General features: G+C 37.1%; 1 protein-coding gene across 1 annotated transcript in view; it reads right to left on the minus strand.

Annotated features, from left to right (window-relative positions):
* Pdzd8 (PDZ domain containing 8) overlaps positions 1-27,289 on the minus strand; it is a 269,988-nt gene that overhangs the window by 42,594 nt on the left and 200,105 nt on the right. The window contains exons 12-13 of the mRNA XM_090402639.1: positions 16,216-16,518; positions 11,989-12,061 (exon numbers count right to left, since the gene is read on the minus strand). Coding sequence (XP_090258765.1) covers positions 11,989-12,061; positions 16,216-16,518 — 376 coding nt within the window. The remainder of the gene's footprint in view (positions 1-11,988; positions 12,062-16,215; positions 16,519-27,289) is intronic.

Below are 27,289 nucleotides of genomic sequence, written 5' to 3' on the forward strand. Positions count from 1 at the left end.
AAGTGGAAACTTCATTTATCAAAGGAACTCGACCAGCTAACTTTCTTGAAGAGGCATAGGGACTCTGAAATTATTCCAACGTGTTAAGAAAGATTAAATTTCAAAGCTCTTCATATCAGTAGGCACACTAGCTTTGCTTTACTGCGAGAACAAATCAGTCTAAGTGCTAGACTATCTGCTATTAACATAGATATTAACTCTCTCTAGGCAGAATAGCTGTAATTATTAATCCTGAACTTTGGACTATTCACTCTATCAGATAAATTGGTCCATAAAGAATTTCTAAAAATAAAATAAAGAAGAAACAAACATTAAGAAATATAATAATCTGCATACATCTTTTTCCCAGCTTCAGAGTCAGCCATTTCAAGTTGTTGTAAACATTTCTTCTAAAAGGCTCGATAGAACAGCCAATAGTGTCCTTAGCTTCATCCACAACTTTGCAGTAGTACCATGTCACGTTCCATTTTTAGATTTTATGGTGCATATAAAACATTGTACTTGCAACTTGCTTCTACTATTGTCAATAACATCAGGCTTGACATAGCAAACAACCTTTCTCAAGCTTTGCCATCTAGAAGAAATCTATTTAACAGCCAACTCCTCTCTCTCTCTCTCTCTGTAAATTATGCAAACAAAGAAGCATAATAATCACTAAAGCCAATAAGGGTAAGGCTACTGTGGTCATTAATGCTAGTGAATATAATTGGAAAATGAATATGTTGCTTAGAGACTGAACTACTTATAAACTTATGGGTTATGATCCCACCAATTTTCAAAAAAAGGGCTTCTTAAAAATGTCACAACTTGGCCTCTGAAATAGTAAAAAACCTCTGACTGTTTACCCCCCCCCCCCCCAGCAAATATATTATTATTATTATTATTCCTGATACCTCCAAGGAGTCCGAAGACTCATCGCGGGAGGACATCTTCAACTCTCTCTACACCTTACCTCTACTACGAATCAACGCCATCTACCGCCCACCTCCAACACCACCCCAACTAGTATATGGATTGCCAAAAATTCATAAACCCAAAAACCATCTCTGTCCCACAGTTGCGACTAATTCCCCCCCCCCCCCTTCCTTTTTAAGTTAACCTAAGAGTTAGCTAAATCCTTAACCCCCACTTACAGGTCATTCTTCATCTTATATACAAAATTCTGCTGATATCAAATCTTTTATCTAAAATTTAGTTGCAGATAATAACGATATCACCTCTCTCTTTCTTCTTTCTCTCTCCCTTTTTACCAATATCTCTCTTTCTGACACTTTAAATCTATTAAAAAATATTTTCTCCCTGTTATCATTGATCTATTTAATTTTACTATTCATTTTGGTTACTTCACTTGGAAAGATACCATTTATATATTTTTCTTGAGGGACTTATTATGATCCCACCAATTCTCAAAAAAAAAAGTTTCTTAAAAATAAAATTGGAGAGAGGGTACAGAACCTATGGCTGTACCCTCTTTCCAATTTTATTATATGGAGCATTTCTAAAAACATACTCTTGATACTGCTATTCTCAAACTTTCTGTCTGGTTAAGATACATTGATGTGTTCTTTATTTGGCCACAGCAATCCAGAACCCAGTTCACTATAGAAAAATAATAATAGTCTGCCTTTTCTAGATACTCTAATCACACATTTTCCTGCAATGGCATCCTTTTTTTTCTCTCAGTTTACAGAAAATCCACCCACACATGTGGATACATACACATACCTTCCCATCACCCCCCCCCCCCATCACACTCTCAACAGCATGGTGCTATCAAAATCATTGTTAATAGAGATTCCAATCTCTGTTCTACCAAAGCTGAACTCTCTTTTATTTGCCAGACCTTCTTGTCCAATAGTTACAATGCCAAAAAAAAAAAAAAAAATCAATAAATTAATTGTTACTCCCATCTCCTCGTATCCCTCTCAGCATATGGCTATAGCAATACTATCATTGTTCCTTATATCCATGGCCCTTCAGAAACCTCACTTGTGGCTGCAGGGAAGGAAACTGTTGAGGTCATGTATGGGCAGGAGACTGAGTTCTCTCTGAGAGTGGTATGTTTGCAAGCCTATCACCTCTTACTGCATCCCCCCACTTCCTTTTTCTTTCTTTCTTACCAAATACAATTGATCACAATCTAAAAAAAAAGTGATTTTATTGCGGATTTCAAAAATTCTACAACAAAAAGTAGTTATAAAAACTCATTAAAAAAATCCACCCAAAAGAATCATGAAAAATAATAGAAATGCAACCAAACAATCTGCCACATAAATTCTTATCAAAAAAAAAAAAAGTTTGTACATCTGCTTCACCAACATCTGTGGCCTAAACAGCAATATAAATGATGTACATACACCGCCACCACCACCTATAGTCATCTAAACCAGAATCCAATTAGAACTCCAACTGGCAACCTCAACGCCTCTGTTCACCTCAACTGCCCAAACTACACATTACAAAGTCCTTTTTGTCACAAGGGCAGCACTTGTACATTCATCAGAACCAACATGAAAGAGACTTTTGGTCCATTGTCAAGACCACTGGGTGGTGCAACTTCTGCCCACCCAAATTTCCACCATTCTCATATCTAGATGGTACTGTAGTTACCTCACCTAAAGACAAACTCAACTTACTAACATCACTCTTCTCTTCCATATCTGCATTGATGACATGGGGCCAAGTTCTCTCCACTCCACCAAAATGGCTCCCTTCATTTCATCCATAATTTTCCGAGAAAAAGAAATCTGAAAAATCCTTAATAACCTGAACACAAACAAGGCATCAGGTTCTGATAGTATTCCACTGATTATGTTAAAAAAAATTATGCACCAGAACTAATACCTATCTTGCATAGTCTCTTGGAAACAGGTTCACATCCAACCCATCCCAAAGAAAGGTATTAAAAGTGAACCAATGATCTACCATCCAACTGCTCTCACTTCTGTTCATGCTAAAATTATGGAAAATGTCATCAACAACCAACTCTTGAACCACCTAGAGACATCAACTAATCAGTGACAAGTAGTATGGATTCTGCCACCAAGGAACAACCTTGTAAACCTCATTGCCACTGTTGGATTGTGATAGAGTGGAATTTTAGGAACTCCTATCTTATCACGATCTAACATGCGTTTCCAAACAAAAAAGGAATATAAATAGTGATTGCCTCTGAGTATAAAATTATTGCTATATAAATATATCAAGCAAATTTTACTATGAGAAATTAAATAAGTGTGTATTTAGTACCATTCACAAATGAGCTAAAATCAATAATGAAAGTGTAAACCTTTAGCAGAATTTTAAAAAGTAATGTGTATTAATAGATATAGAATGTCAGCACAAATTCAACATGGGGGGGGGGGTGAAGTCCAAAGGTCACAGAGCAGTGACGCGAGGGAGCGGCTTGCCCCAAGCAAACAGCGTGTGATAGTGGAGAAGGCTGGACGCCGTGATGCAAGACCATGTGAGTGTGTTGGCTGGACATCGCGAAATGCGAGAAATGCCAAGAAAAAAGAAGGAAATATAAGGGTCATGCACCCCTGAAAAAAGGCATTTTGTTCCTGGATCTCCTAGTGTTCATCTCGTGGTGGTGAAGGGTGGCAGTGCCTCAATACCGGAGGATTCCGATAAAGGCAGCAGCGGATAAAGGTCATATCTCCATGGGAAAAAATAAGCCCGGTAGTCCATAGAAAGCCAGATTGAAGCGGTAGACAATTGACTCGATACAGACCCAAAGGGCAGATAAGTAGACCTTATTTGTATTTCACTGAATGTGAATGAGAGATTTGTGCCATGTTGATAAAGCAGAAAAGGGAACATTAATGATATTAAGACGGTGTTGCTATTGTTTAGAGAGGGTTGCCTTAAATCTTACTGTCTACCACTGCGATAAAGTTCCTTAATATGTTATAAGAAGTTACGAATATGTCTAGAGTGAGGAATTGCTAATTTATAAAGGGATTGTAAAAGATATAAATGCTATCTTGTGTCGTTTGACAGAACTACTGAGAAATAGAAAGATTGTGATAATCATGCATGATTAATGTATTTAAGAGTATAAATAAGATTCTTACTTTAGAGAATTACAGCATAATCAGTTATAAGTATATTTGTAGTATTGTAATATTTTATCTCTATCCTGACTGTCATTAACTCCCTTAAGATGGGAATTAAGCTAATGGTATTGAATGTACATATTTTTGATATATAATAAACCTTGCTTTTGTATCTAACTAACACTCACTGTGATTTCTGGAATCCGATGCACCGCTTATAAAAATAATACGAACCTATGCGGGAGACTAGAAAGAAGTAAAGTTTGGCCACATCTGCAAAGTAGTTAGGTATCATTTAAGTACTGTCCTGAGATCACCTCTTGATTGATAATATTGTTAATCTAATAGCGCTAAGTGGCACAGTGAAATATAAATTTTCTTGGCGTTTTACGAGAGGTAGATCTCAGATGCTCTGATACTCTGGTGTTGCCTCGATCTCGAGGAGATTCCATTGTCCCTCAGAAGTACCATGTGATACCCGTATGGAATTTTAATGGGGAACTGACCCAAAGACTAAAGAATAGTTATAGTAGTAGAAAGTCGACACAACACCACCAAAATTCAGTCCTGTCTGATCTCTCACAAGGAAGCTCGCATCCCCCTCTCCTCTTACCTTCAGTAATAATGAGATATCCAAACATGATCAGATTTCTTTTCTTGGACTGATCTGCTCCTCCAATCTTTCCTGGCACAACTACATTTCAACTATAGCTTCTGGCCAGGAAAGATTGGAGGCGGAGGTCAGTTGGTGTACTTTTTTTTTTGCACAAGACACTACTTCACTTTCACAGCTGCTAACTCTATACAAATCCCAAATCCGTCCAGTCATGGAATATTGCTCCCATATTTGCATTGGTGCACCAAATTCCTCTCCAAGACTGCTTGATTCTTTACAGAATTGGGCAATCCAGCTAATTAATGATCCATCTTTCACAAACGTTCAGTTTCTGCCTTGTGCAGCTTCTAACAATACTTTGATGGACAGCTGTTGAATTAGCTAACCAACACCCTTTTACAGTACATCTTGAAACTCGCTGAACCAACTTCATTGTCTCCTCCTTCATCCTATCTACTTCTGTCCTTTGGAAAAGTCTTCCCCACTCTGCCTTCCCCAAAGATTACAACCCTCCACTGTTCAAGCAAAGTGTAAACAGATTCCTCATTTTCTGTCCTTTTGAAAGTACATAATAGAGGCCACACATGGATCAAGGATCTTCGATTTGATTATCTCATCAGAAGATATTATTGCAAATGAAGTGTCACATCATCCTCTAGTTGGTGAAAGTGACCATGAAGTGATCACTTGAGTGGTGGCCTGCCATATCAGGACTTTTGCGAGAAAAGAGTTATATGTGGAACTATAAGGTGGGTGATTATGGCAAACTCAAGAGGCAGCTTGCAGCAATATCATGGAATGAGGAATTACATTGGAAGGAAATCAATGTTGCTCTTGGTCTCTACTCAGGAATTATCTGGCAGAGACAATGACTGAGTGTATTCCAAAGGTTAGGAGATTAAATACGGTAGGTATAAAAATGGATCACTGAAGAGGTGAAGCATGCAATCTGGAAGAAAAAGGAACTGTGGTGGCAGCATAAGATGAGCGGAGATATTCAGTTACATGGAGAGTACAAAGAGCAAGGAAGGTGACTCACTTAGTAAGGGTAACAAAAGTGCAGTATGAGCACCAGTTAGCAAATGACGCTAAAAGAAATACAACAGAGTTTTTTCAGTATGTGGCCAGTAGAAGGAAGAATGATTATGGGAAAATGAAAACACTGAGGAGGATATAGTAGAGGTGTTAAATGAGCAGTTCATTAAAGTATTCCATCAATGTGATTGTAACATAATGCAGAATTTGAGAGCAATGGGAATGGGAGAGGAACCACTGATGGTGAGTGAGCAGGAGGTATATGAAGAATTGAGGCAACACAATGTCAACAAGACCATGGGACATGATCGTATATCACCACATGTCTTGAGGGAATGTTCCAGCAAGTTAACAACATAACAGCAAAGTTATGCTCCAGACTGAGAGCGTTTTTGGCTTACTGAAGAAGCCAAAAATGTTCACAATGCCAAGAAAATTTTAATAAAATCAGGAAGAAGCCCACTAAAACCAAGTGTTCATATTTCAGGAATGCATCTCTTATGCACGTTTCAAGATGGACTAAATGTTCTAATTTAGAATGATGGCTACGAAGGCCATATGGCACATTAGACAGAAGATCTTCGCTGTTCCTGATTTTAGAAACACCAGGAACAGCGATAATGATTATTATTAAATAGTTTAGGGTAATAACAATGTAGACTAGGATATACGTTAAAATAACTTTTTAATACAAATCCAATATTTCGGCAACGTCACGTTGCCATTTTCAACAGGAACTTGTGAGCAAGACACATGCATGCAGACACAGCAAACAGTAAATGAGGACGAAGCAGGAAGCTATTCTTTCTCCTAAAGCCCTACTGGTGCCCCCTAGTGGGCAATGTTGGTATTCTTGGGCGATTGGGCTGAGGTCTTCTGATGTAGGTTTCCCAAATTTGAGGCAGTCTCATGCAGCCAAATTTGTTGAGATTTGGATTGTTTCTTAGGGCTGAGGCTGATTCCATGAAAAGCCTTTCGTACTTGTAACTTCTTGTTACAGACCATATAAGAAATTGGCATCCCTTATCTGCTCCACTACCAACCCCCCCCCCAGACCTACCTGGTGTATACCAGGTCCCTTGCAGCTGTAAGCTGTCCTACTTTGGCCAAACAGGCAGGACAGCCAATACCAGAATTACAGAACACAAGGACTACATCCGGTTTCACCAGTACTGCCACTCTGGTCTTGCAGATCATGCTCTGGATACCCGCCATAGAATATGGTGGAAGAAAGCCACAATCATTCACCGTAGTGAATACAAGTACGAAAGGCTTTTCATGGAATCAGCCTCGGTCCTAAGAAATAATCCAAATCTCAACAAATTTGGCTGCATGAGACTGCCTCAAATTTGGGAAACATACATCAGAAGACCTCAGCCCAATCGCCCAAGAATACCAACATTGCCCGCTAGGGGGCACCAGTAGGACTTTAGGAGAAAGAATAGCTTCCTGCTTCGTCCTGCTTTTGAGCAAGACACATGCACGTGTCTTGTTCAAAAGTTCCTGTTGAAAATGGCAACATGACGTTGCCAAAATATTGGATTTGTATTAAAAATTATTTTAACGTATATCCTAGTCTACGTTGTTATTTTCCTAAACTATTTAGTAATAATGCATAACCAACGTCTAAGCCTTTCCACTAGAATAGCGATGATGATTGGCTTATGCTATAAATATGGAAATTTTCATTCTCAGAATTCTGTTGTATAGTAGTATGAGAGAGATTCATAGAAGATCATGGATTTGTGCTTCGAAACCATATGCCTGGAGAAGGAGTGTCCTGGGTCCGATTCCTGTCGCCGACGTGAGGAGCTTGAGGATCTTCCTCAGCCATAGCCAAGTTAGTTGGTCTTGGGGGTGGACAGCAGGGTTTTCCCCCAGTTTATCTGAGGTTTTTCATCCCACAAGCAGGCAAACCGGCCCCGTGAACACACACACACACACACACGGATCTACAGCCATAAATACCTAACCCTTATGAGGGGGGGCTCAACTCGTCTGAATAGGGACGGGGGAGAAAAGGGAGGAAACTCCCATATGAATAAATAAATACATAAATGGGAGATGTTACCTTTTATAATAATGTCACAGGTCATACTGAAGTTGCAGAAGAGAGTATGGGGAGAGGGGGGGGGGTCTGAAAAGTTCCGCTAAACACCTAGAACAAAAACATTAAAACAACTGATATAATCATAAGAAAGAACATATCTTAAAATTCTTCCCCCATGTTTCATCAAATTGTAATAATTTGTTCTTTTTCTATAGGATAGATAATAGGGCATGTCAGAGGTTTTGAAGAAATTCGAAGACACATTGATGCATGCTGTCATCAAATTTTTTATGCTGAAAGAAAAGTCCATAACCGAGATTCACCAAACGTTGTGTAAGACTTTAGGGGCCTGTGTTCTAGAATATCCACAATTTCCAGATGAGTGGCCAAGTTTAAAACTGCACATCCTGAGATAACAGATGCCTAGGCCAGGAAGACCATCCACAGCAATGCCACCTGAAAACATTGACCCACTGTATGTCATGAACCTTGATGATAGACAAATACCAGCCAAAAACATTTTCCCAAAGAATGAAGTTGGGGTCATTACCCAACATCTGGGCATGCAGAAGCTTTCAGTGAAGTGGGTTCCCAAATGTTTGAATGCTGACCAAAAGAGAGAATGTGTAGCATCATCTCAAGGGATTTTGGGTCATTTTGAGAAATCAGGTGCAAATGTTTTGCTCACATTGTGACTGTTGATGAAACATGGCTTCATCATTATGACCGAGAAATCAAACAAATCAAAATCAAAGAATCGAGAAATCAAACAGTCAATGGAGTAAAGACACAAAGGTTCTTCGCTGCCTTTGGCAGCGAAGAACCTTTGTGTCTTTACTCATCTGAACCCAAAAGTCAGCATGGAAGATTCTTGCCATTGTCTTTTGAGATATGGGTAGTGTAATCCTTATCAAGTATCTCAAAAAAAAAGGTGAAACTGTGAAAGCAGCAGTTTATTCAAAGGCTCTGAAAGAACTGAAGGAGGTACTGAAGGAAAAAACTGTGCAGGGAAACTGAGCAGAGGTGTGCTGCTTTTGCAGGACAACACACCTGCTCACGAAATCCAACTACCAATACATAACTTGGGCTTTCAATGTCTGCCTCGCCCACCCTATTCATCAGATCTGGCCCCATCTGACTATTTCCTATTCCCAAATTTAAAGAAACACTTGAGAGGAATAAAATTTACTATAGATGATGAAGTCATATCTGCAGCTGAGGACTGGTTTGTGCAAACAAGGGAAAGACGTTTTTTTTTTTTTTTTTTTCAGAGGTTTGCAAATGAGCAGAAGCATTGTAACAAGTGTATAACACTTTGTGGGAATATGTAGAATAGTGTGTAAGTTACAGGGTTCTACCTCAACTACTTCATGGTGATTATAACAACTTTTCAGCGCGTGCACGCATGCACACACACACACACACACACTTGTACAAGTGTTTTCTTTTTAGCTTTTTTGGCTAATTGTATGGCTTTAGCCCATTTATAGAACAGTTGAACTGAGGTTTCTCTTGTTATTCTTATATCAACTATTTAAAAGGATATGAAGTTGATGCTGAGATTTTAGCAAAACTTTCTCCTAGTGTCTGCAACAGCTTTGGATTCAGCAACTATACATTCATTATGTTCCTGGGTAGACAAATGTACGTTCTGCATCTACCCTTCATTTTCTGAATTTTATTCATTCAACTTTTGCACTTGTTGCATAAGTGATAGATGTATCACTCTGGATAGAGTGGAAATCGAGATGATGTTTTTTTGGAATTACAGTGGCTGCTTGTTGAAGACTGGACAATCCAGTCTGTAATGTACATCATTGTATTACTGATGATGTTTGGCTGGCTTCTTTGGCATTGTTTTTATTAAGTATGCCAGTTAGCCTGGTCACTTTTTCACACAGGCATCCATGTAGAAGAACATGGTTTCTGTGAGAATATAGTGCATATCACAGAAAATGATCAATTCCACAAACAGGATGGCTTCATTTTACGAATGGGATGGGTTCCCAGCCCACTGTTCATAAAGTGAATCTTCATAAATTGACAAAAAATTATAATGTATATTTGAGATTGGTTCCTTCAGTAAGAATGACTTCCCCAAATGATTTTTTTCCACCAGCACTTCATATTTTTCATTAAAATCAAGGACTGTGTCTTGCCCATGGTTACTGCTTGAGTACACAGGAATGTCATTTGGATTCATATCATCAGTCCACAAACAACAGATGTTTGACTGACTATCCATATTTTCATGAATTCACTCCTTGAATATGATTCAAGAACAATTTCTGCATGTGAACTCTCTCTAGGTATGATTGCTGTGTAGAATGCATTAATGATACACAGCAATCATACCTGAAAACATCAATGCAGTGTATATCATGAGCCCTGATGATAGACGAATACCAGCCAAAAACATTGCAAAGAATCTGGAGATATCCAGAGAATGAACAGACACACACATACACAAATGACACTCATCTGATTCGATGAGTCTAATCGCTTTTTTCTCAATGCTTTTTTTAAGCTGAGGAAGATATTGAATCAAATATGTTTAAATTACATTTTTAATTTATTGTTTAAATACTAATATTAATAGAACTTTTACTTTTCAGCAGTCTTTATAACATGGTTCACAGTGGACCAAAGCATGAACAGTTTTGAATCTCTACCCACAATGCCACAGAATATAAAATAAAAGTTAATCATCACTTGTGTGAATTATTATTAAGAGAGAGAGATCATTATTGTCAAGCATATGCTGAACAACATTGGTCTTGCCCATTTCTGTTGGCACTACCCCATAGATTATAGTGACTATTAGTTGTCAATAAGTAGTACAGGCTGAGGCAGCTGCAACATAAGATTATCAGGGTTCATCTGATTAAATCAAAACCTAATAGAAAATAAATGGAATGGAATGTAATAAGAAATCCCACTGATGGGAGGATGGCTATCACTTGGCTATCCCCACCATTTGGCATATTTGGTTTTGTCTTTATGAACAATAGCAAAATGCCAAATGATGGGGTTTCTCACTTGGTTTTAAGTAATCTCTTGTATGTACAAACTCACAGGTTATTTTTTATTTATTTATTTATTTTTGTTTAAAGGATATTCTCAATATTATGGTGGAATTCATGACAGTCATATGGTAAGAACTTCACTATTCGTTTGAGTTAGTAGATTTATCAGATCTCTGAGGGGTTGAAAGGTTACCTTTGGCTTGTGTTTGTCAATTGTGATTATGAGAAGTATGGAAGGCCAGTTTCCATCTCTTCCTCTGGAAATATGTTAGGCTTAGTTCTTGTTTTCATTTGCATTCAGTGGATATAGAGTATCTTTTTTTTTTTTTTTTAGATGACTTGTCTGGTGGTTTTTCTTTCAGTGGCATCCTATTTCAACACCTATCTTTAATTAAGAGAATTTTAATAATGTTACACCTTTTACTACATGTATATGAGAAATATATGACTTCTGCATTATTTCAATTTTTGTATCTCTTCTGGGTCTGACTCCCACTAATGAGACCTCAGTAAAGGTTGAAACCAGTCTGGATAGTTGCCTTTCTCACAATGCACATTATATATACACTTGAAAGGATGTATGCTTTGCATTATGGGATACTAAGGCAATTAATGTGAAGTCTTGAGTCTCTATATACAAGTAGCCTAGTTGTGACGATACTTCATGTTCAAATTTAGTTTGCTTACACTTGGATAAAGGATTAAACAAGAATATAATTTCTTGTCATCTTTAATTTAATTTGACTATGTTAATTTTTATTACTGAGAAATAAATAATGTAATAACTTTAAAACACAGCAAGATATAACTCTAAATAAAAAATGTTTACGAGAAAGGGGCACCTTTTTCTAATTCACACAAAGGCAGCGCCATACAAGCTAGCAGCAGGCCCTGGATATTGCTGGTATTAGTGTTGTCATTAGGCAAAAAGCACTGAAGTGCTGAGGATTATGCATCCTACCAAATCCACAGTACATCAGGGGATTGAAGCAATTACACATCTGTTCTAAGTCATGTTTGTTCTGTGCAATTAAAATATAGTTTTTGGTGGGGGAGGGATAAAGAGAAAAACTGAAAGATAATGCTTGAGTACAATAAATAATAATTTCAGCAATCTTATATGCTCATTAAGATTAGAAATATACTTGTTGACTGAAAAAAACTTGATTATATAAATTTATTATAAATATATTTATATCTTACCTTTTTGCGGCAAAAATCACACACTGTTGCAGAATGAAAGTGAGTACTAATAAAATCATGATTATCAATTTTTCTGAAAAAGGGGACAAAGAAACACATAAAATGAGAAGAGAATTAGTGCTTATATAAACAGTTCTGAAAAATTATATAAAATGAATTTTTTTTTAAGTTGCAGAACTTCCTGCCCCCCCCCCCCCCGTAAATGTATGATCTGATATGTTTCATCAATAATATATATATATATATATATATATATATACTTATTTAAGCAACACCAATAACAATTATCTTCCAGGTCTACCTACTCACTGATGAGACCTCAAAAAAGGTTGAAACTGGTCTGGGTAGTGACCTCTCCTCATAATGTAATGACAGTATTACATCTCCTAAGAGCTGTGTTTTACATTATGAAAAAATATCAAGAATAGTGAGGGAGCTTGCTCCACCTTTACTTCGAATTGCTTTCGCCGATAGCTTTTTGGCATGAAACTTATATATCGTAGTTATCGATCTTTAGTTTCACTTACTGGCTATAAAACAACAAAGGATGTTTATCCCCTTATTTTCTAAGTGATATTTCACTAGATTTCAAAGAGCAGCATTTTCACAGTGCAACCAACTTGTCACAATACACAGGTAATAGCATACTTTAGACACGGAAACAATTCATGTTGTAATAGACAAAAGAATGAAAGTTATAACTTAGTGCCTGCTTAATATTGGATAAAAAGAATGTTCACATTTGTTGGGTTAGAGTTGGTCTTAAAATGACTCTCTTCCAGATTTTAGGTAAATTAATGTAAGCATGCTTGCTAAGGTTATGGAAGGCTTCATTGCTGCTGACTCCCAAAAGTGTCTCTCTGAATTGTATATATAGCATTAGAGCCTCTGTATATATAGACGGTATAGACGAAGCACTCTGGTTAGGAACCTGAGGAACCTTTATCTGGTCCCTTTTGACTAAAGATAAGTTATCCAGTCTCATACAGATGTAGAGGGTTTTTCACCCAGAAATTTGGATTTTTCATCCCTCAGAACATGCAAATCATCCCTGTAAACATCCACAGATCAACAGTCATAAAATACATACTTAATCCCTCTTAGGAGGGCTCAAACCCATCCTATGGGACAGAGGAGAAAAGGGGGAACCCCATACAAAATAAATATATAGTATTATAGTTTGCTTACTTTTGTTGTGTACTCTGTTGTGATGAATGTCTAAAGAATGGTTGGCTTGCCAGGGCTGATTTGCAATGACGGTAGAAAATGCATTTCTTATGTTCTTCAAGGCAGATATTAACTGACTGCCCCCATCCAGAGTGCATGAAGTGTCCTGTCTGCAGACACAGGCCACTTCATACACTCTTGGATGTGACAGAGAATGGAGCATGTCCTTTGTCTACACCATGTTCAAACCATACTTAAAGCTAGCAACTGTTATCCACTCACCAAATAAACTCCATCCTCTATCATATCCAGAAGTGTATGACATGCCATTCTGCCTGCACAACTTGGACTATTTTTTTTTTAATGTGGTTCCCACCAATGGGTTATCATAAACTTATAGTACATTTGTACCATTGGTGGGCTAATGATTTTTTTTTTGCCATTTTTATCAATTTTGTATATATTTTTTTGTAATTTTTTATTTATTTTTTACATAGTCTGGAAGCTCTGCTCTAGAGACAAAACATGGAACTTTTTCAAGATACTTCAGGCCTCCAATAAGTAGAGTGGTGGTCTCAAATCGGGTGATGCAATTCATCTCCTGCCTGAGAACAATCTCAAACATCCATGCCCATGGCATGATTTGAATCCACAACCTGCTGGTTGGAGAGTTGGTACGGTAACCACTTGGCCAAACAGGCTAACGTACTACAGGAAGATCTCTGTTAACATATGCCTCAGGACATACATTTACTATTATCATTATGGCAAGTCAGAACTGGTAGACTATGCTTTTGGACACTTCTTCACACAGGATTAGATGGAAGAAAACTGCAGTTCTATAAAAGTCAGACTAACTATATTTTTGAATCCAAACTTCAGAGTTAGGATTTTGGCTCTGTTTATTTGTATTTTTTTTACCAGGTCTGGAATTCCTACTCTAGAGACCTAACATGGAACTTTTTCCAGCCACTTCAGACTTCCAATAAGTGAGAAGGCGGTCTCACACCTGGCAATGAAATCCATCTCCTACCTAAAGACATTCACCAACATCCATGCCCACTGTAGGAATCGAACTCATGGTCTGTTGGTTGAAGAGCAGATATGCTAACAACTTGGCCAACCAGGATGGAGATGCTTTAGCTGATCCTATAAAAAATATCAAAAGAATCTGCTTTCTAATACTGTCAACAGTGCTGAGGCATGTCAGCCAATCACTGCACAGCACAATAAATATGTCAGGACTTTTAAGGCAAGGATGAGTAGAATTACACTTGTGTGCGAGGCTTTTTATTTTTATTTATTTATTTTAATTTATATCTAATCCACATACTCACACAAAAGGCCACAAGACCTACAGCACATTAGTCCTGTGTGTGTGGGCAAGAGGAATAGAAGATAGAAGGAATCTGTTCACATTTTTGCTTGAATAGTGGAGGGTTGTAATTTTTGGGAAAGACAGAGTGCGGGTGACTGTTCCAAAGGACAGAAGTAGATGAGATGAAGGAGGAGGCAGTGAAGTTGGTTCGGCGAGTTTCAAGATGGACTGTAAAAGTGTGTTGGTTAGCAGTGGTGCTTGTTTAAATAATTTTGGGGGAGAGTGGAGGAATAATAGTGGCCAATTCAGCAGAGCACTTGTCGATCAAAATATCTGCAAAAGAAGCACACAGCAGAAACTGAATGTCTCTGTGATATGAGATATGATATGAGAGAGGGATCATTAATTAGCTGGACTGCCCTCTTCTGGAAAGAATCGAGCAATCTTAGAGAGGTTGGCGCACCATCCCAAATATGGGAGCAGTATTGCATGGTTGGGCAGATTTTGGCTTTGTAGAGAGTTAACAGCCTGTGAAGGTGTGAAGTAGTGTCTTGTGCGAAAAAATACCCCAAGAGATGAACAATCTCTCCCATACTGTTTTTTTTTCAATAAGTACAATTCCCACCTATTTAAGAAGCATATTAATAGATTTCTTCTTTTTTTCTTAATCACTTGCTCACATATGGCACTGTTATGTTATAGGTCTTTTGACCTTACATGTGTCGGGTCATTATAAAAAATTAGACAGTTGCCAATGTTAATTCTGCAGGACAAATTTTGTACTCCAGGATTAACACCCATCCTGTGGCCTGATTTGAGCATAAGTGGATGAATACCATCTGGACCAGGAAAATGAGCAGGAACAGAGGCGAATGGAATGATAGAAGTTGATGAGAAGTTTCTCTGGTATGTTTGGAATTGGAGCGTATGGATGTTGACCAGTGCCTGCTCTAGTTCTTACATGATTAGAAAAAAGTGGAGGAATGGTAGTGGCCAGTTCAGTAGAGCAATGCCATGAAAGTACCTAAAGAAAAGACAATGCAGAAACAGAGCGCCTAGGGCAAAGTGACTAAAGGGTGTCTGTGAGAGAAGGGGCACACATTCTTGGGGTTAGTAGCTGCTGCAGGCATGTGGAATTAATGGGGCTGTGAGGAGTCTGATGTATGTTATCATTTGCTCTGTAAGACTAACATTGTTTAGGTATCAAAATAAAAGTTATTAGTATGACTTTTTCAAACTAATCAGTGCTATTCTATCATCAATATATTACTATCTATTACTTAGTTAATGAACAATTTCATATTCAAACATGTGAAAGTAAAAAAAAAACTGTCATTTGCTTATCAAATTACTACTAAGAAGCACTGTTTTTTGAAATACAGAAAGAAAGAAAAACAAGTAATGTAAAATTAAAATGTAAATCTCCTGATGTAACTCACAATATAATTAATATTTATCTAAATCAAAATTTAGTCGGACAGTTGCACTGTCATGCTGGTAAATCATATCTAGCAGTTATGAAACTATCAAATAATTTTATGGTCTATTCTATCTTCTTATGCATTACTGGAGTTGCCTGGAACAATAATAATAATAATATTTATTCATTTCAATACATGTAATTATATAAGCAGAGAAAATATTTGACATCTTTCTTGTACACCTACATTTAAATTCCATTTCACCATATGCTTATCTTGTAATAATCAGCAACAATAATAAGTATTATATTCTGAACTTACTTTGCTGCTTCTAATGTCAATAATTCATCTTCAGATTCTGGTGCAGAGTCACATGCAGCCACATCTAAGACCTTTTTATTCAACAAAGCAGCTTGAGAAGTTTTTTTTGAATCAGCCTTTTCTGATCTTTCATGTGTCTGTTTTGATGGGTCTGAAAATCTTTTCAGATTGGATACTTTTTTTTTTTTAGATTTTGGTGACTTGATGGAATGTGTCTTATCCTTGTAATGAAATATAAGAGTGACATCACCATAACAGAGGCGGTGATCAAATCCAGAATGAGAGGAATATTCCTTCCACTGTCTGTAATGTTATATACATATTATTAAGTATGTGTAAAATCAACTGTAAATTGCATTCTCTTAAATTAAAATTTCAAGTCAAATTTTTATTATTCATATCTGGTGTTTACATTATGCACATGTATAATGATTGAGAGACCAAGTACAGTACAGTACAGTACATACATGTAGAAGTTATATGCAGCTTCGTTTCATTATATTGTATATTTAAAGTACAATGAAATTTTGATAAAATTCTGATATATAGTATTTCTGTTCCACAAATTCTGTACTACTTATGTTGCTTTTTTTACATGACATATATATATATATATATATATATTACTTTGAGTAGATAGACAGTGACTTCTGAGTATTTTTTAATTTAATAATAACAATTTAATGATAAAAACCTAATGATTATTATGCTCTAACAATGATATATCTTTTTGCAAATGAGAATACAGGAAAACTTCACTTTAAATGGGATTAATTAATCCATCAATTAATGCACACTAAGCGAATACAATAAACAATAGGAATAATTATAATTCATCAGTTAGCGTAAATTTGGAAAAAAACATTACAGTATAAACTATATTAGAAGATAAAATCATCAAAGTTAATAAAAATCAATTGCTTAAATTTTTAATCTAAACTCGACTTTTTCATCTTGTCACACACTTTGCAACAGCTGGCAATCGCTTTATCAAGATTTTGGAGAACTCCGAAGCTTCAATCCATATCAGGATCAGCATCAAACAAAATTTTCTTAGCATATGTGATTGAAAACTAGCTCAAGTTCTTTTGCAGTTAGATTCTTAGTCATATAATTCTCTTCTTGTTCACACTTCTTATCTTCTTCTTCATATGCATGCTGTTCTTCTAGATGAAGGATATCATTCTTGCTTAACTGTTCTGAATGGGAATCAAGCAAGTTTCTCACATCTTCATTATCCAATTCATTAAATCCAAGTTCTTTTCCAATTGTGCTGATTTCTTTAATAATGTTAGATTTTGTGCACAATGAACTAATATAGGCTTGAGTTTAAGGCATATGCATTGCCTCCTAATAAAAGGGTAAAATTAAAAATAATAATAAAAGATGATCTTTAGATACTTTGTATCCTGGTTAAGATGCTTCAGTTTTAGCTAGAAAAGTTTTTGTTGGCATACTCTTCCAAAGGAGACAATTTCGTTGATGTTGAACATATGCCAATCGTCATAACCACTCTCCTGAATTATCCTTTGCAATTCTTCAGGAAACTTGACTGCAGAATCTTTATCAGCACTAGCAGATTCCCCAGTTATTCTTATGTTATGCAGTCAGGCTCGATTTTTAAAACAGTTAAACCATCCTAAACTTGCAGTAAAGCTTTCACATTTCTCTGGAAATTTGGTCTCTTTCAATGAGGTAAAAATATTGAGAGCTTTTGCCTGAATATTCCCTGTATTAAGAGGTATTTTTTTTTGTTATAATCCTCAATCCAGAGTGATAGAAGATGCTCCACCTTGATCATTAAGTGGCTTCTATTTTGGGTGATCTGCATGCTTAAAGAGCCAGTAGCAACTTTCTTTGTTTTTCATATTCTTTGCTCTTATTTAATATAGCCTAAACTGTAGACTCGCTGTATCCCAGGTCTCGCAGATTCACTGTATTATTAGCACCACTTTCATGTCTCTTAATGACTTCCAGCTTTTCCGTTCGCTGCACATTGGCGACAAAAAATTTTGCATAACTGGCAGGCAATTACTGTACTTATGAGTGGAATGCCATGGCTACCCAGATGGCATACAAGCACCACAGCAAGCCTTGGATCCTGTTCATAGACCAGAAGGAAGGAGACTTGAGGCAACACCATTGAACATTGCAGGCAAGCCCACTAGCCAAATGATCATGTGTGGGCCATCCAGAACCACCTGTCTTGCTGAAGCAGAGGACAAAGTATCCATGGGTCAAATTTTGGCAAATATGGTGGCAAGATGTTGGATACCAGTGATGGTGGTCTGGAAGATAGGATACTAATAAAAACTCCGAAGAAGTAGAGCAAAGAACATGGAAAGACAAACATAGTACAAGAACAAAAATGAAAAGGGCTGCTGCCACTAGGTCTCCTCCACCATGAACATGTGCCGCACATGGAGGTGCAGGCCATGTTCATGGCGAAGCAATGCAAAAGTGCAAGGGACCCTCTTCCAGGATGAATATATGGATTGCACCACACATCAAATACTAGCACTGGATCCTAGCAATGGCTGTCTGAAGATAAGAAAGCAAAAAATTCATATGTAGAACAAAGAATATAAGAAGTAAGCAACAGAACAGATTTAAAAGGGGAAAAAGGCCAGTGCTATCAAAGAGAGGTCTAGGACACATGAACAGGTGTCCTATATAGTGGGTTAGAGACTGTGAAACAGAAAAAGAGATAATGCACAATAGAGAAGAGCAGCAAATAATGAATAGCATGACAGTGAGAATGTGTCAAAAGAGAGGTCTGCAAAATACATGGTTGCTTTGAGTGTATTTGATGAGAGAAGCAAGCTGTACACAGAGATATAGAAGAGTGTTGCAGTGTATTGTATTTGAATATGAAAGGATCGGGTATTTGGAAATTATTGTTCTCCAAGAAAGGAAGTGTTAGGACAGGGAAATTACAGTTGCCAGGATGAATAGTAGCAGGACAGCTTTCAGTGGAGATTTGGGAGATGGGAGGATGTATGATATATCATAGTCAAATGGAGTCTGGGAAGAATAATAATAATATATATATATATATATATATATATATATATAGAAATACTAATAATGCACTCCTGTTTATACAAATGCCAAGATAATAAAGTGGTAATTAGTTTACGGAATTAACAACGCATATAAAGTATATTAATTAAAGGTAACTTTAATGAATAACTTCTATATTTCGGCAACGTCATGTTGCCATCTTCAGGAACATAAAGATATGGTATGTGCACGCAGGCACTAGCAAAAGCAAATGAGGAAGAAAGCAAGAAACTAATATTGTTCTGAAAGTCCTAATGGTGCCCTCTTTAGGAACAATATTAGTTTCTTGCTTTCTTCCTCATTCGCTTTTGTTAGTACCTGCGTGTACATACCATATCTTTATGTTCCTGAAGATGGCAACGTGACGTTGCCGAAATATAGAAGTTATTCATTAAAGTTACCTTTAATTAATATACTTTATATGCGTTGCTAATTCCGTAAACTAATTACCAGTTATGTATGACCAACGTATAAGCCTTGCTACTAGAAAGATAATAAAGAGAATGAAAGATCACATTTCAGCAGGATAGAAATGATAAACTGGTGATGGAGTATTATGTATGACAAATGATAAGTTGTGTTCTCTTAGGATAGAGAATTTAGAAGGAAATGGCACTGATGGTTTCAAAAGTGTATTGGTGTGAGGTGGATGGGTGGAACAGGATGTTTAGTGAGAGCTTGCTACAAGCCAGGGAACAGAGATGACAATGAGTAGGAAATATTTAGGCAAATTAGTTTCACAAATGCAAAGTGAAGAATCATTACAGATGATCTTAATTATAGTAGTAAAAATTGGGCAGCACAAACAACATACTTAATAAAGGAACTGAATTTTTGGAATTCAAGATGAAAAAACATCTCAGGAAACATGTAGTAAAAGTAGTGCAATGACTAAGAGCATTGAATTTGGTTTTAGCATAAGGAAATCTGATTGTAACTGATCTCACTAACCATGTAGATCAGGAGGATGAAGAGACATGTGGAAGTTTCCAGGAAAAACAGGAAACCATGTGGAATTATAAGGGAAGCAATTATAATAGTTTTAGAAATCAGACTGGAGCAGTTCCATGAATGAAAGAACTTGAAAGCATCAATGGCAATTTACATACCTCATGTGAAAAAGATTATAAGATTTGGTGTAAATGAATGGATAATAAAATCAGAGGTTATGGAAAAAGTATAAAAAGAGGTGGAAAATAGTTGCATGAGAAATATAAGATTCAAGTCTGTAAAGTAAATATTATAGTAGGAAGGGGGAAAAAAAACTGGAATATGAGAAGAGACTAGGATTGCAATCCTAAGTAATTTTTATGTTATGTGGCCAGTAGGAAGAGAAATGATTTTAAATAAATGACCACATCAGAAGGGGATGGGGATCGAGTGACCAATACAGATGACATAGTGAGATTACTTTACTGGGGTACTTCATCCTGGAAAAGCACATTTTATTCCTAGAGAAAGAGATAGGGAGGACCAAAGGTCTTAGCATTACATATTACAAGTTTCTTTGGAATAAACATACTGCCATTTTGAATAGCCAAGCAGATAATACTGCTGTCATCCAAAAACAACAGACTGCAGGTGGGAATCTCATGTGAGCATAGCTGTTTGTAAATGTCTTCAGCTGAGAGATGAATTTCACTGCCCAGTATAAGTCCACCACTTCTCTTTAATGGAGAATTTAAGTGGGTTGAAAATTTTGCATGTTTGGGTTCTGTATGTCAAAAAATTTATAAAATAAAAAAAAAAACCTTAGCCCATCTGCTATGCATTGGCTATTTTTTATGTGATATTCTGACCCACAAAAGTTTTCATGGATGGAAGTCACATAAAACAAAAAAGTACTGCCTCCACATTCAGAAAATTAAGTTCTCTCTTTCACTCTAGGCATTATTTATCTGTGAACTATCATTAACTGAGTTTAAATTTTTCAGGAAATGACAAAGTATACTAAAATATTAATTAAAAAACTTTATCAATGCCTTCCAATATTTTGGCAATGTTACATTGCCATCTTCTGGGAACATAAAACTATGATATGTGCATACAGGCACTAACAACAAGCAAATGAGGCTGAAGAAGGCAACTGGTGTTGGTCCTAGAGTCCTAAAAATGTCCCTAGTGGTCTAATTGGGTTGTCTTAGCTGTTGGGCTGATGTTCTTAGTATGCAAGCTTCCCAAATTTGAGGCAGTCTCATGCACCCAAATTTGTTGAGATCTGGGAAGTATTTTAGAGTTGAGGCTGATTCCAGGAACAATCTTTCATATTTATATTTGCTACAGTGTAGTAAAGTGGCTTTCTTCCAGTTTATTCTGTGATGGTGGGTATCTAGTGTATGGTCCGTAAGTCCTGAGTGGCTGCATTGATGAAACCAGATGTGGTCTTTGTGTTCAGGTATCCGGATATTAACTGTCCTGCCTGTTAAGCCATAGGAGGACAGTTCACAGCTGCAAGGAACCTGGTATACTCTAGGTGGGTCTAGGGGAAGTGACTGGTCTTTGGTGGAGCAGATGAGGGATGCCAATTTCTTATGTGGTTCATAAAAGGTAGTCAGGTCATATTTTTTTTAGGATTTTTGTGAGCTTTTCAGATGCACCCTGGATATATGGAATGGTAATAGATTTAGTGTAATCCCTGTTAAGAAGGGGGGGGGGGAATTGTGGTTAACTGGTTTTAATATTTTCTGGGGTTGTAACCATTGGCTAAGAAGATGCTAAGGATATGGTTTAGTTTAGCAGTTAGGGCATTGTTATCTGAATATATTAATTTAGTCCTGTTATATAAGGTTTTTATAATCATATATTGTTGTGAAGGGGGATGATTACTGGTGATTGTATCTACCTGTATGGGTCGGTTTTCTGTAAACAGAGAAAGCCAAGGACCCATCAGGCTGGTGTGTAATCAGAGTATCTAGAAAAGAGAGACTGTTGTTGTTTTCTTTTTCCAAGGTGAAATGGATTCTGGTGTTGATTGTTTAAGTGTGTTAAGAAGTTGTGGAGTGTGTCTAAGCCATGTGGCCAAATAGCGAACACATCATCCACGTAGCATAGCCAGACAGTAGGTTTTTGTGCAGCTGTTAAGGCTTTTTCTTCAAAAGTCTCTATAAAGCAGTTTGCCAGGGGTGGAGAACCCATGGCTGTACCCTCTATCTGTTTGTAGAATTCCTTGCCAAAATGAAATAGCCTAAGTTCATGGTGAACTGAAATAGGGCTGAGATATCAGGAGGAAATTTGGTTTGGATGAGATCTAAGGTATCTTTGAGTGGGACATTTGTGTCTGAGGAGACATCAAAACTGACCATTATGTCAGTGCGTTGGAGTGAGAAGTTCTCTATACTGGCTTTAAGTGGGTTCAGTTTTAATGTGTGATGGTGTGTTGTCAGTATAATGTGCGGGCACTTTCGCTAAATGTTTGGCTAATTTGTATGTGGGAGAATCAATGCCATCCACAATGGGACATAATGGCACATTCTACTTATGGATTTTTGGTCCATATATTTGGGGAAGGGGGGGGTCTACAGTTGAAAGGTTTTAGTCTGCTAGTTACTTTCTGTTGGGACAATAAGTTGATTCCGAATGGTGTCAAACTGAAACACTGTTTCATGTCACCAAAGGTCTCCACATTTATAGCTGGCACCAGCTTCACCTTACTACATGAACAGATTGCTGCCACCTGCATTCTCTTGGCTAACACTAACAAGGCTATTCTTGCATTAGTGGAAGAGCTTGCCGCTAACGCTGAATGATTGCCTTTGAACAATCCTCTCAGACATCTCTTGCGCTTCAGCAGAGAAAGAATTTATTAAAATATGATGTCGGCACATAAAAAAATTCAAAAATCTAAAAAAGAACTCTGCGTCCAAACCTCAAATACAGCTCAACATAGTAATTAACCTTTCTTCCATTACCCTGAATCATGATGCACTTGCACTGAGTGATGATACAGGTAGAACATGGTATCTGCAACCTTCCTATCCATATTGCTAACAATATCAGACTGGATGTAGCCAGAGTCCTTACCAAAGCTAACCCACTGAAAACCAACTTATCTAAAGAAGAACAACAGCCAAATAGTAATCACCAAAGTGGATAAGGGAAATGCCACTGTGGTTCTCAACCAAACAGACTACATAGGTAAGCTTTCAACTTTAAGTTGAAAGGATTGTAAGCTGGTGGGATAGCTTACACAGGTAAGCTATCCCATCAGTTCCCAAATCAGAACACTCCAAAGGCTCCTTAAGAAGGTGACTTCTTGGCCTGAGGAAGTGACTAGTAGACTAAAACCTTTCAACTCTAGACCCTTCCCCCTCCCTGAATATATGGACTACCAAAAATCCATAAGTAAAATGTGCCATTACATCCCATTATGGATGGCACCGATTCCCCCACATACAAATTAGCCAAACATTTTGCAAAAGTGCTCGCACATTATACTGGCAACACACCATCACACATTAAAAACTCAACCTACTTTAAAGCCAGTATAGAGAAGCTCTCACTGCAACACACTGACATAATGATCAGTTTTGATGTCTGCTTATTCACTTAGATTTCATCCAAGCCAAATTTCCACCAGATATCTCAGCCCTATTTCAGTTCACCATGAACTCAGGCTATTTTGTTTGGCAAGGAAAATTCTACAAACTGATAGAGGGTACAGCCATGTGTTCTCCACTCTCTCCACCCCTGGCAAACTTCTTTATGGAGACTTTTGATGAAAAAGCCTTAAACTCAGCCTCCACAAAAACCTATCTGGCTATGCTATGTGGATGATGTGTTCGCTATTTGGCCACATGGCTTAGAAACACTTCACAACTTCTTAACACACTTAAACAATCAGCACCCTATCCAGTTCACCCTGAAAAAAGAAAACAACAACAGTCTCCCTTTCTAGATACTCTGATTACACACTAAATTCACCAGCAATTACATCAACCCCCCCCCACCAACCATATAGGATTATAAAAATCCTATATAACAGAACTAAATTAATCTGCTCAGACAACAATGTCCTAACTACTGAACTAAATCATATCCTTAACACTTTCTTAGCCAATAGCTATAAGCCCAAAAAATCCAGAAAATATTAAAACCAGTTAACCACAATCCCCCCCCCCCCTCCTTAACAGAGATTACACTAAATTTATCACCATTCCATATATCCAGGGGGAGTCTGAAAAGCTCACAAAAATCCTAAAAAAAAAAAAAATGTCCTGACTACCTCTTACAAACCACATAAGAAATTGGCATCCCTCATCTGCTCCACCAAAGACCAGTCACTTCCCCTAGACCTACCTGGAGTATACCAGGTTCCTTGCAGCTATAAACTGTCGTCCTATGGCCTAACAGGTAGGACAGCTAATATCAGGATTTCGAAGCACGAAGATTACATTCGGTTTCACAATAGAGCCACTCAGGACTTGTGGACCATGCACTAGATACCCACCACAGAATATGCTGTAAGAAAGCTACTTTACTACACTGTAGCAAATATAAATATGAAAGACTTCCTGGAATCAGTCTCAACTCTAAAAAAACTTCTCAAATCTCAACAAATTTGGTGCATGAGACTGCCTCAAATTTGGGAAGCCAAAAGTCAAGACAACTCAATTTAGACTGCTGGGGGCATCTTTAGGATTCTGGGGCCAATGCCAGTTGCCTTCTTCAGCCCCATTTGCTCGTTGTTAGTGCCTGTGTGCACATATCATAGTTTTATGTTTCCTGAAGATTGCAATATAACATTGCCGAAATATAGGAAAGTATTGATTAAGGTTTTTTAATTAATATTTTAGTATATATTGTTATTTCCTGAAAAATTTAAAGTTCATGTGTAACCAACGTATAAGTTTATCTACAAGAATTAGTGTCATTAACTCTATATAAATAACAGATCTGTCTAATCACCGAATATTCTCCTTGAATTTTAGTGGTATGCTTAGAGCTTCCTAAAAATCCTTGAATCATTACAGAAGAAATCAATTAGGTTATTATTTATTCATCAGTTAATATCACTGATTATTTATCCCTCTCTCACTTCACCACAGTTTTTTTCATACAGATATAGTTCCTGCTGTTGCATTTCCTACATGTCTGTCCACGTCTATTCATTATTAGGACCTTAGACATCCTTAAGCTAGTGTTCACACAATGTTTTGGTATGATAGAGAATCAGATGACTTTCTAATCAGAAAAGGTTATATTCTTCAGCCATTTAAATAGTAAAGAACACTATCCCAGTGAATCTCCCAGATTCATTGGGATAACATGTTACCACTATTACTATAGGCGAGATCAATAGTTAGCTAAAAAAAGTAATAATAATTTTACAGACTAGTATAGTGAGAGGCAATATAGTTTGCTGCTGTATATATGTATGCAGTCCCTTGATGTGAAGATCATAACGGGCATCAAGTAACAATGAAGGATTGTAGAGCCAGTGATATGAATAAAGGTGGGAAGCAGAGTTAACTGCTATCTTCATGGAGAGTTACCCTCTCGTTTTCATGCAACATACGTATTTTAACAAACTTAATATTCTTTGGTCTGATTGTTCAGTTGTTCTGTATGACTGATTGGTTTGTAAACTGTCACATGCCAATCTGAGCAAAAAATGAGATAAAACGGATTGGTCATGTTTCCTCGAAAGAAACACATGACCAATTTATCTTTTCTCCCTTCCACTCTAAATAAGATGACTAGATTTTTAGAATACTAGCATAAAATGGCAATCAATTTGAGACAGATATCAATTTGAGCTATTGGAAATTCTGTGCTGCAAATATCACATATAATTTTGCATTCAACATCAGATTTTACTTTCTTGTGGCACTAGAACTGATGAAGAACGTGGCAGTGGATTTGAGCTGTGGTAAAAAAAAAGTGTTTTTAAGTGGTGTATAGTGTGACTTCTGTCGCAAATTGTGCCACATTTTTTTCTCAGTAACACAAGTGTTCTTTAGTGGTGCTGCTTTTGGAATTTAGTTGTTTATATTGTGTTATTTTGGGTTACCGAGAAGGCGAGGTCAGAGTCAGATGCATCTATGGTAGAAGAGAAGATAAGTTTTCGTCATTTAGTATAGTTAAATATAGTTTATACTTATAGTATCGCATAAGTAAATGAGCTTACAGCAGAGCATATAACACAGTATTTAGCATTTAGTTGTAGTAGTTCCTTGGCATTATTTGAATGATGGAGGCAGCCACAGCTCCAATTACAAATGGCATGTCACCAAGTCCTCCCCCATTTAAGGATTCCATTTTGCGTAACATACTACAGAATTTTGTGGCATGTGATGCTTGTAGTATGTATGCGTCCCAGCAGTTGGATATGTAACAGGCGAGAGAAGGGGGAGTGCATAAATGTGTAAAATATAGGCAATGGGAGGAACTTAGTGACGTAGATATTACGATAACCGACCTCTTTGCATGAGGGACGGGAAAATCTCGAGAGAGAGATGAATAGTGTGATAGAAGGAGAGAATAATGATGAAAATATGAATGAAAAAAGAGTGGGGAGTGCAAAAGGCTTGAATGATTGTGAAGTTTTCAGAGATGGTCTTGATTGGAAGTAAATTAGCTTGCAGTAGAGCACATAACATACTATTTAGAGTTTAGTTGAAGGATTTCCTTGGCGCTATTTGAATGATGGCAGCAGCAGCAGCTCCAGTTACAAATGGCATGTCACCAAGTCACTTGATGGTGAGTAAGAGTGGCTAACTTGCAGAGAAAGATAGTTGAGCTGAAAGAGGAAGTGGAATGCCTCAGGAATGAGATGAGAAGTATGAAAGATGAGATTTTTTTATTTTTTATTTTTTTTTATGTTGGGCCCATATATGATAGGTTGGCTGGTCAACCTATAGTACTTTAGTACCATATATGGGTAGTGGGATGGGAGAGGAACTTGTTAACATTCGATTTAAAAGCCTCTATATTGTATTCCTTGGGAAATACATCAGGGGGAAGATTGTTCCACAGTACAGCAGTAGCAGGGATGAAGGAAGAGGGAAAGAAA

The sequence above is a fragment of the Typopeltis vanoorti genome, chromosome 13 (assembly GCF_054136105.1).
Source record: "Typopeltis vanoorti isolate ZY-2024b chromosome 13, IOZ_Tvanoo_1.0, whole genome shotgun sequence".
NCBI lineage: Eukaryota > Metazoa > Arthropoda > Arachnida > Uropygi > Thelyphonidae > Typopeltis > Typopeltis vanoorti.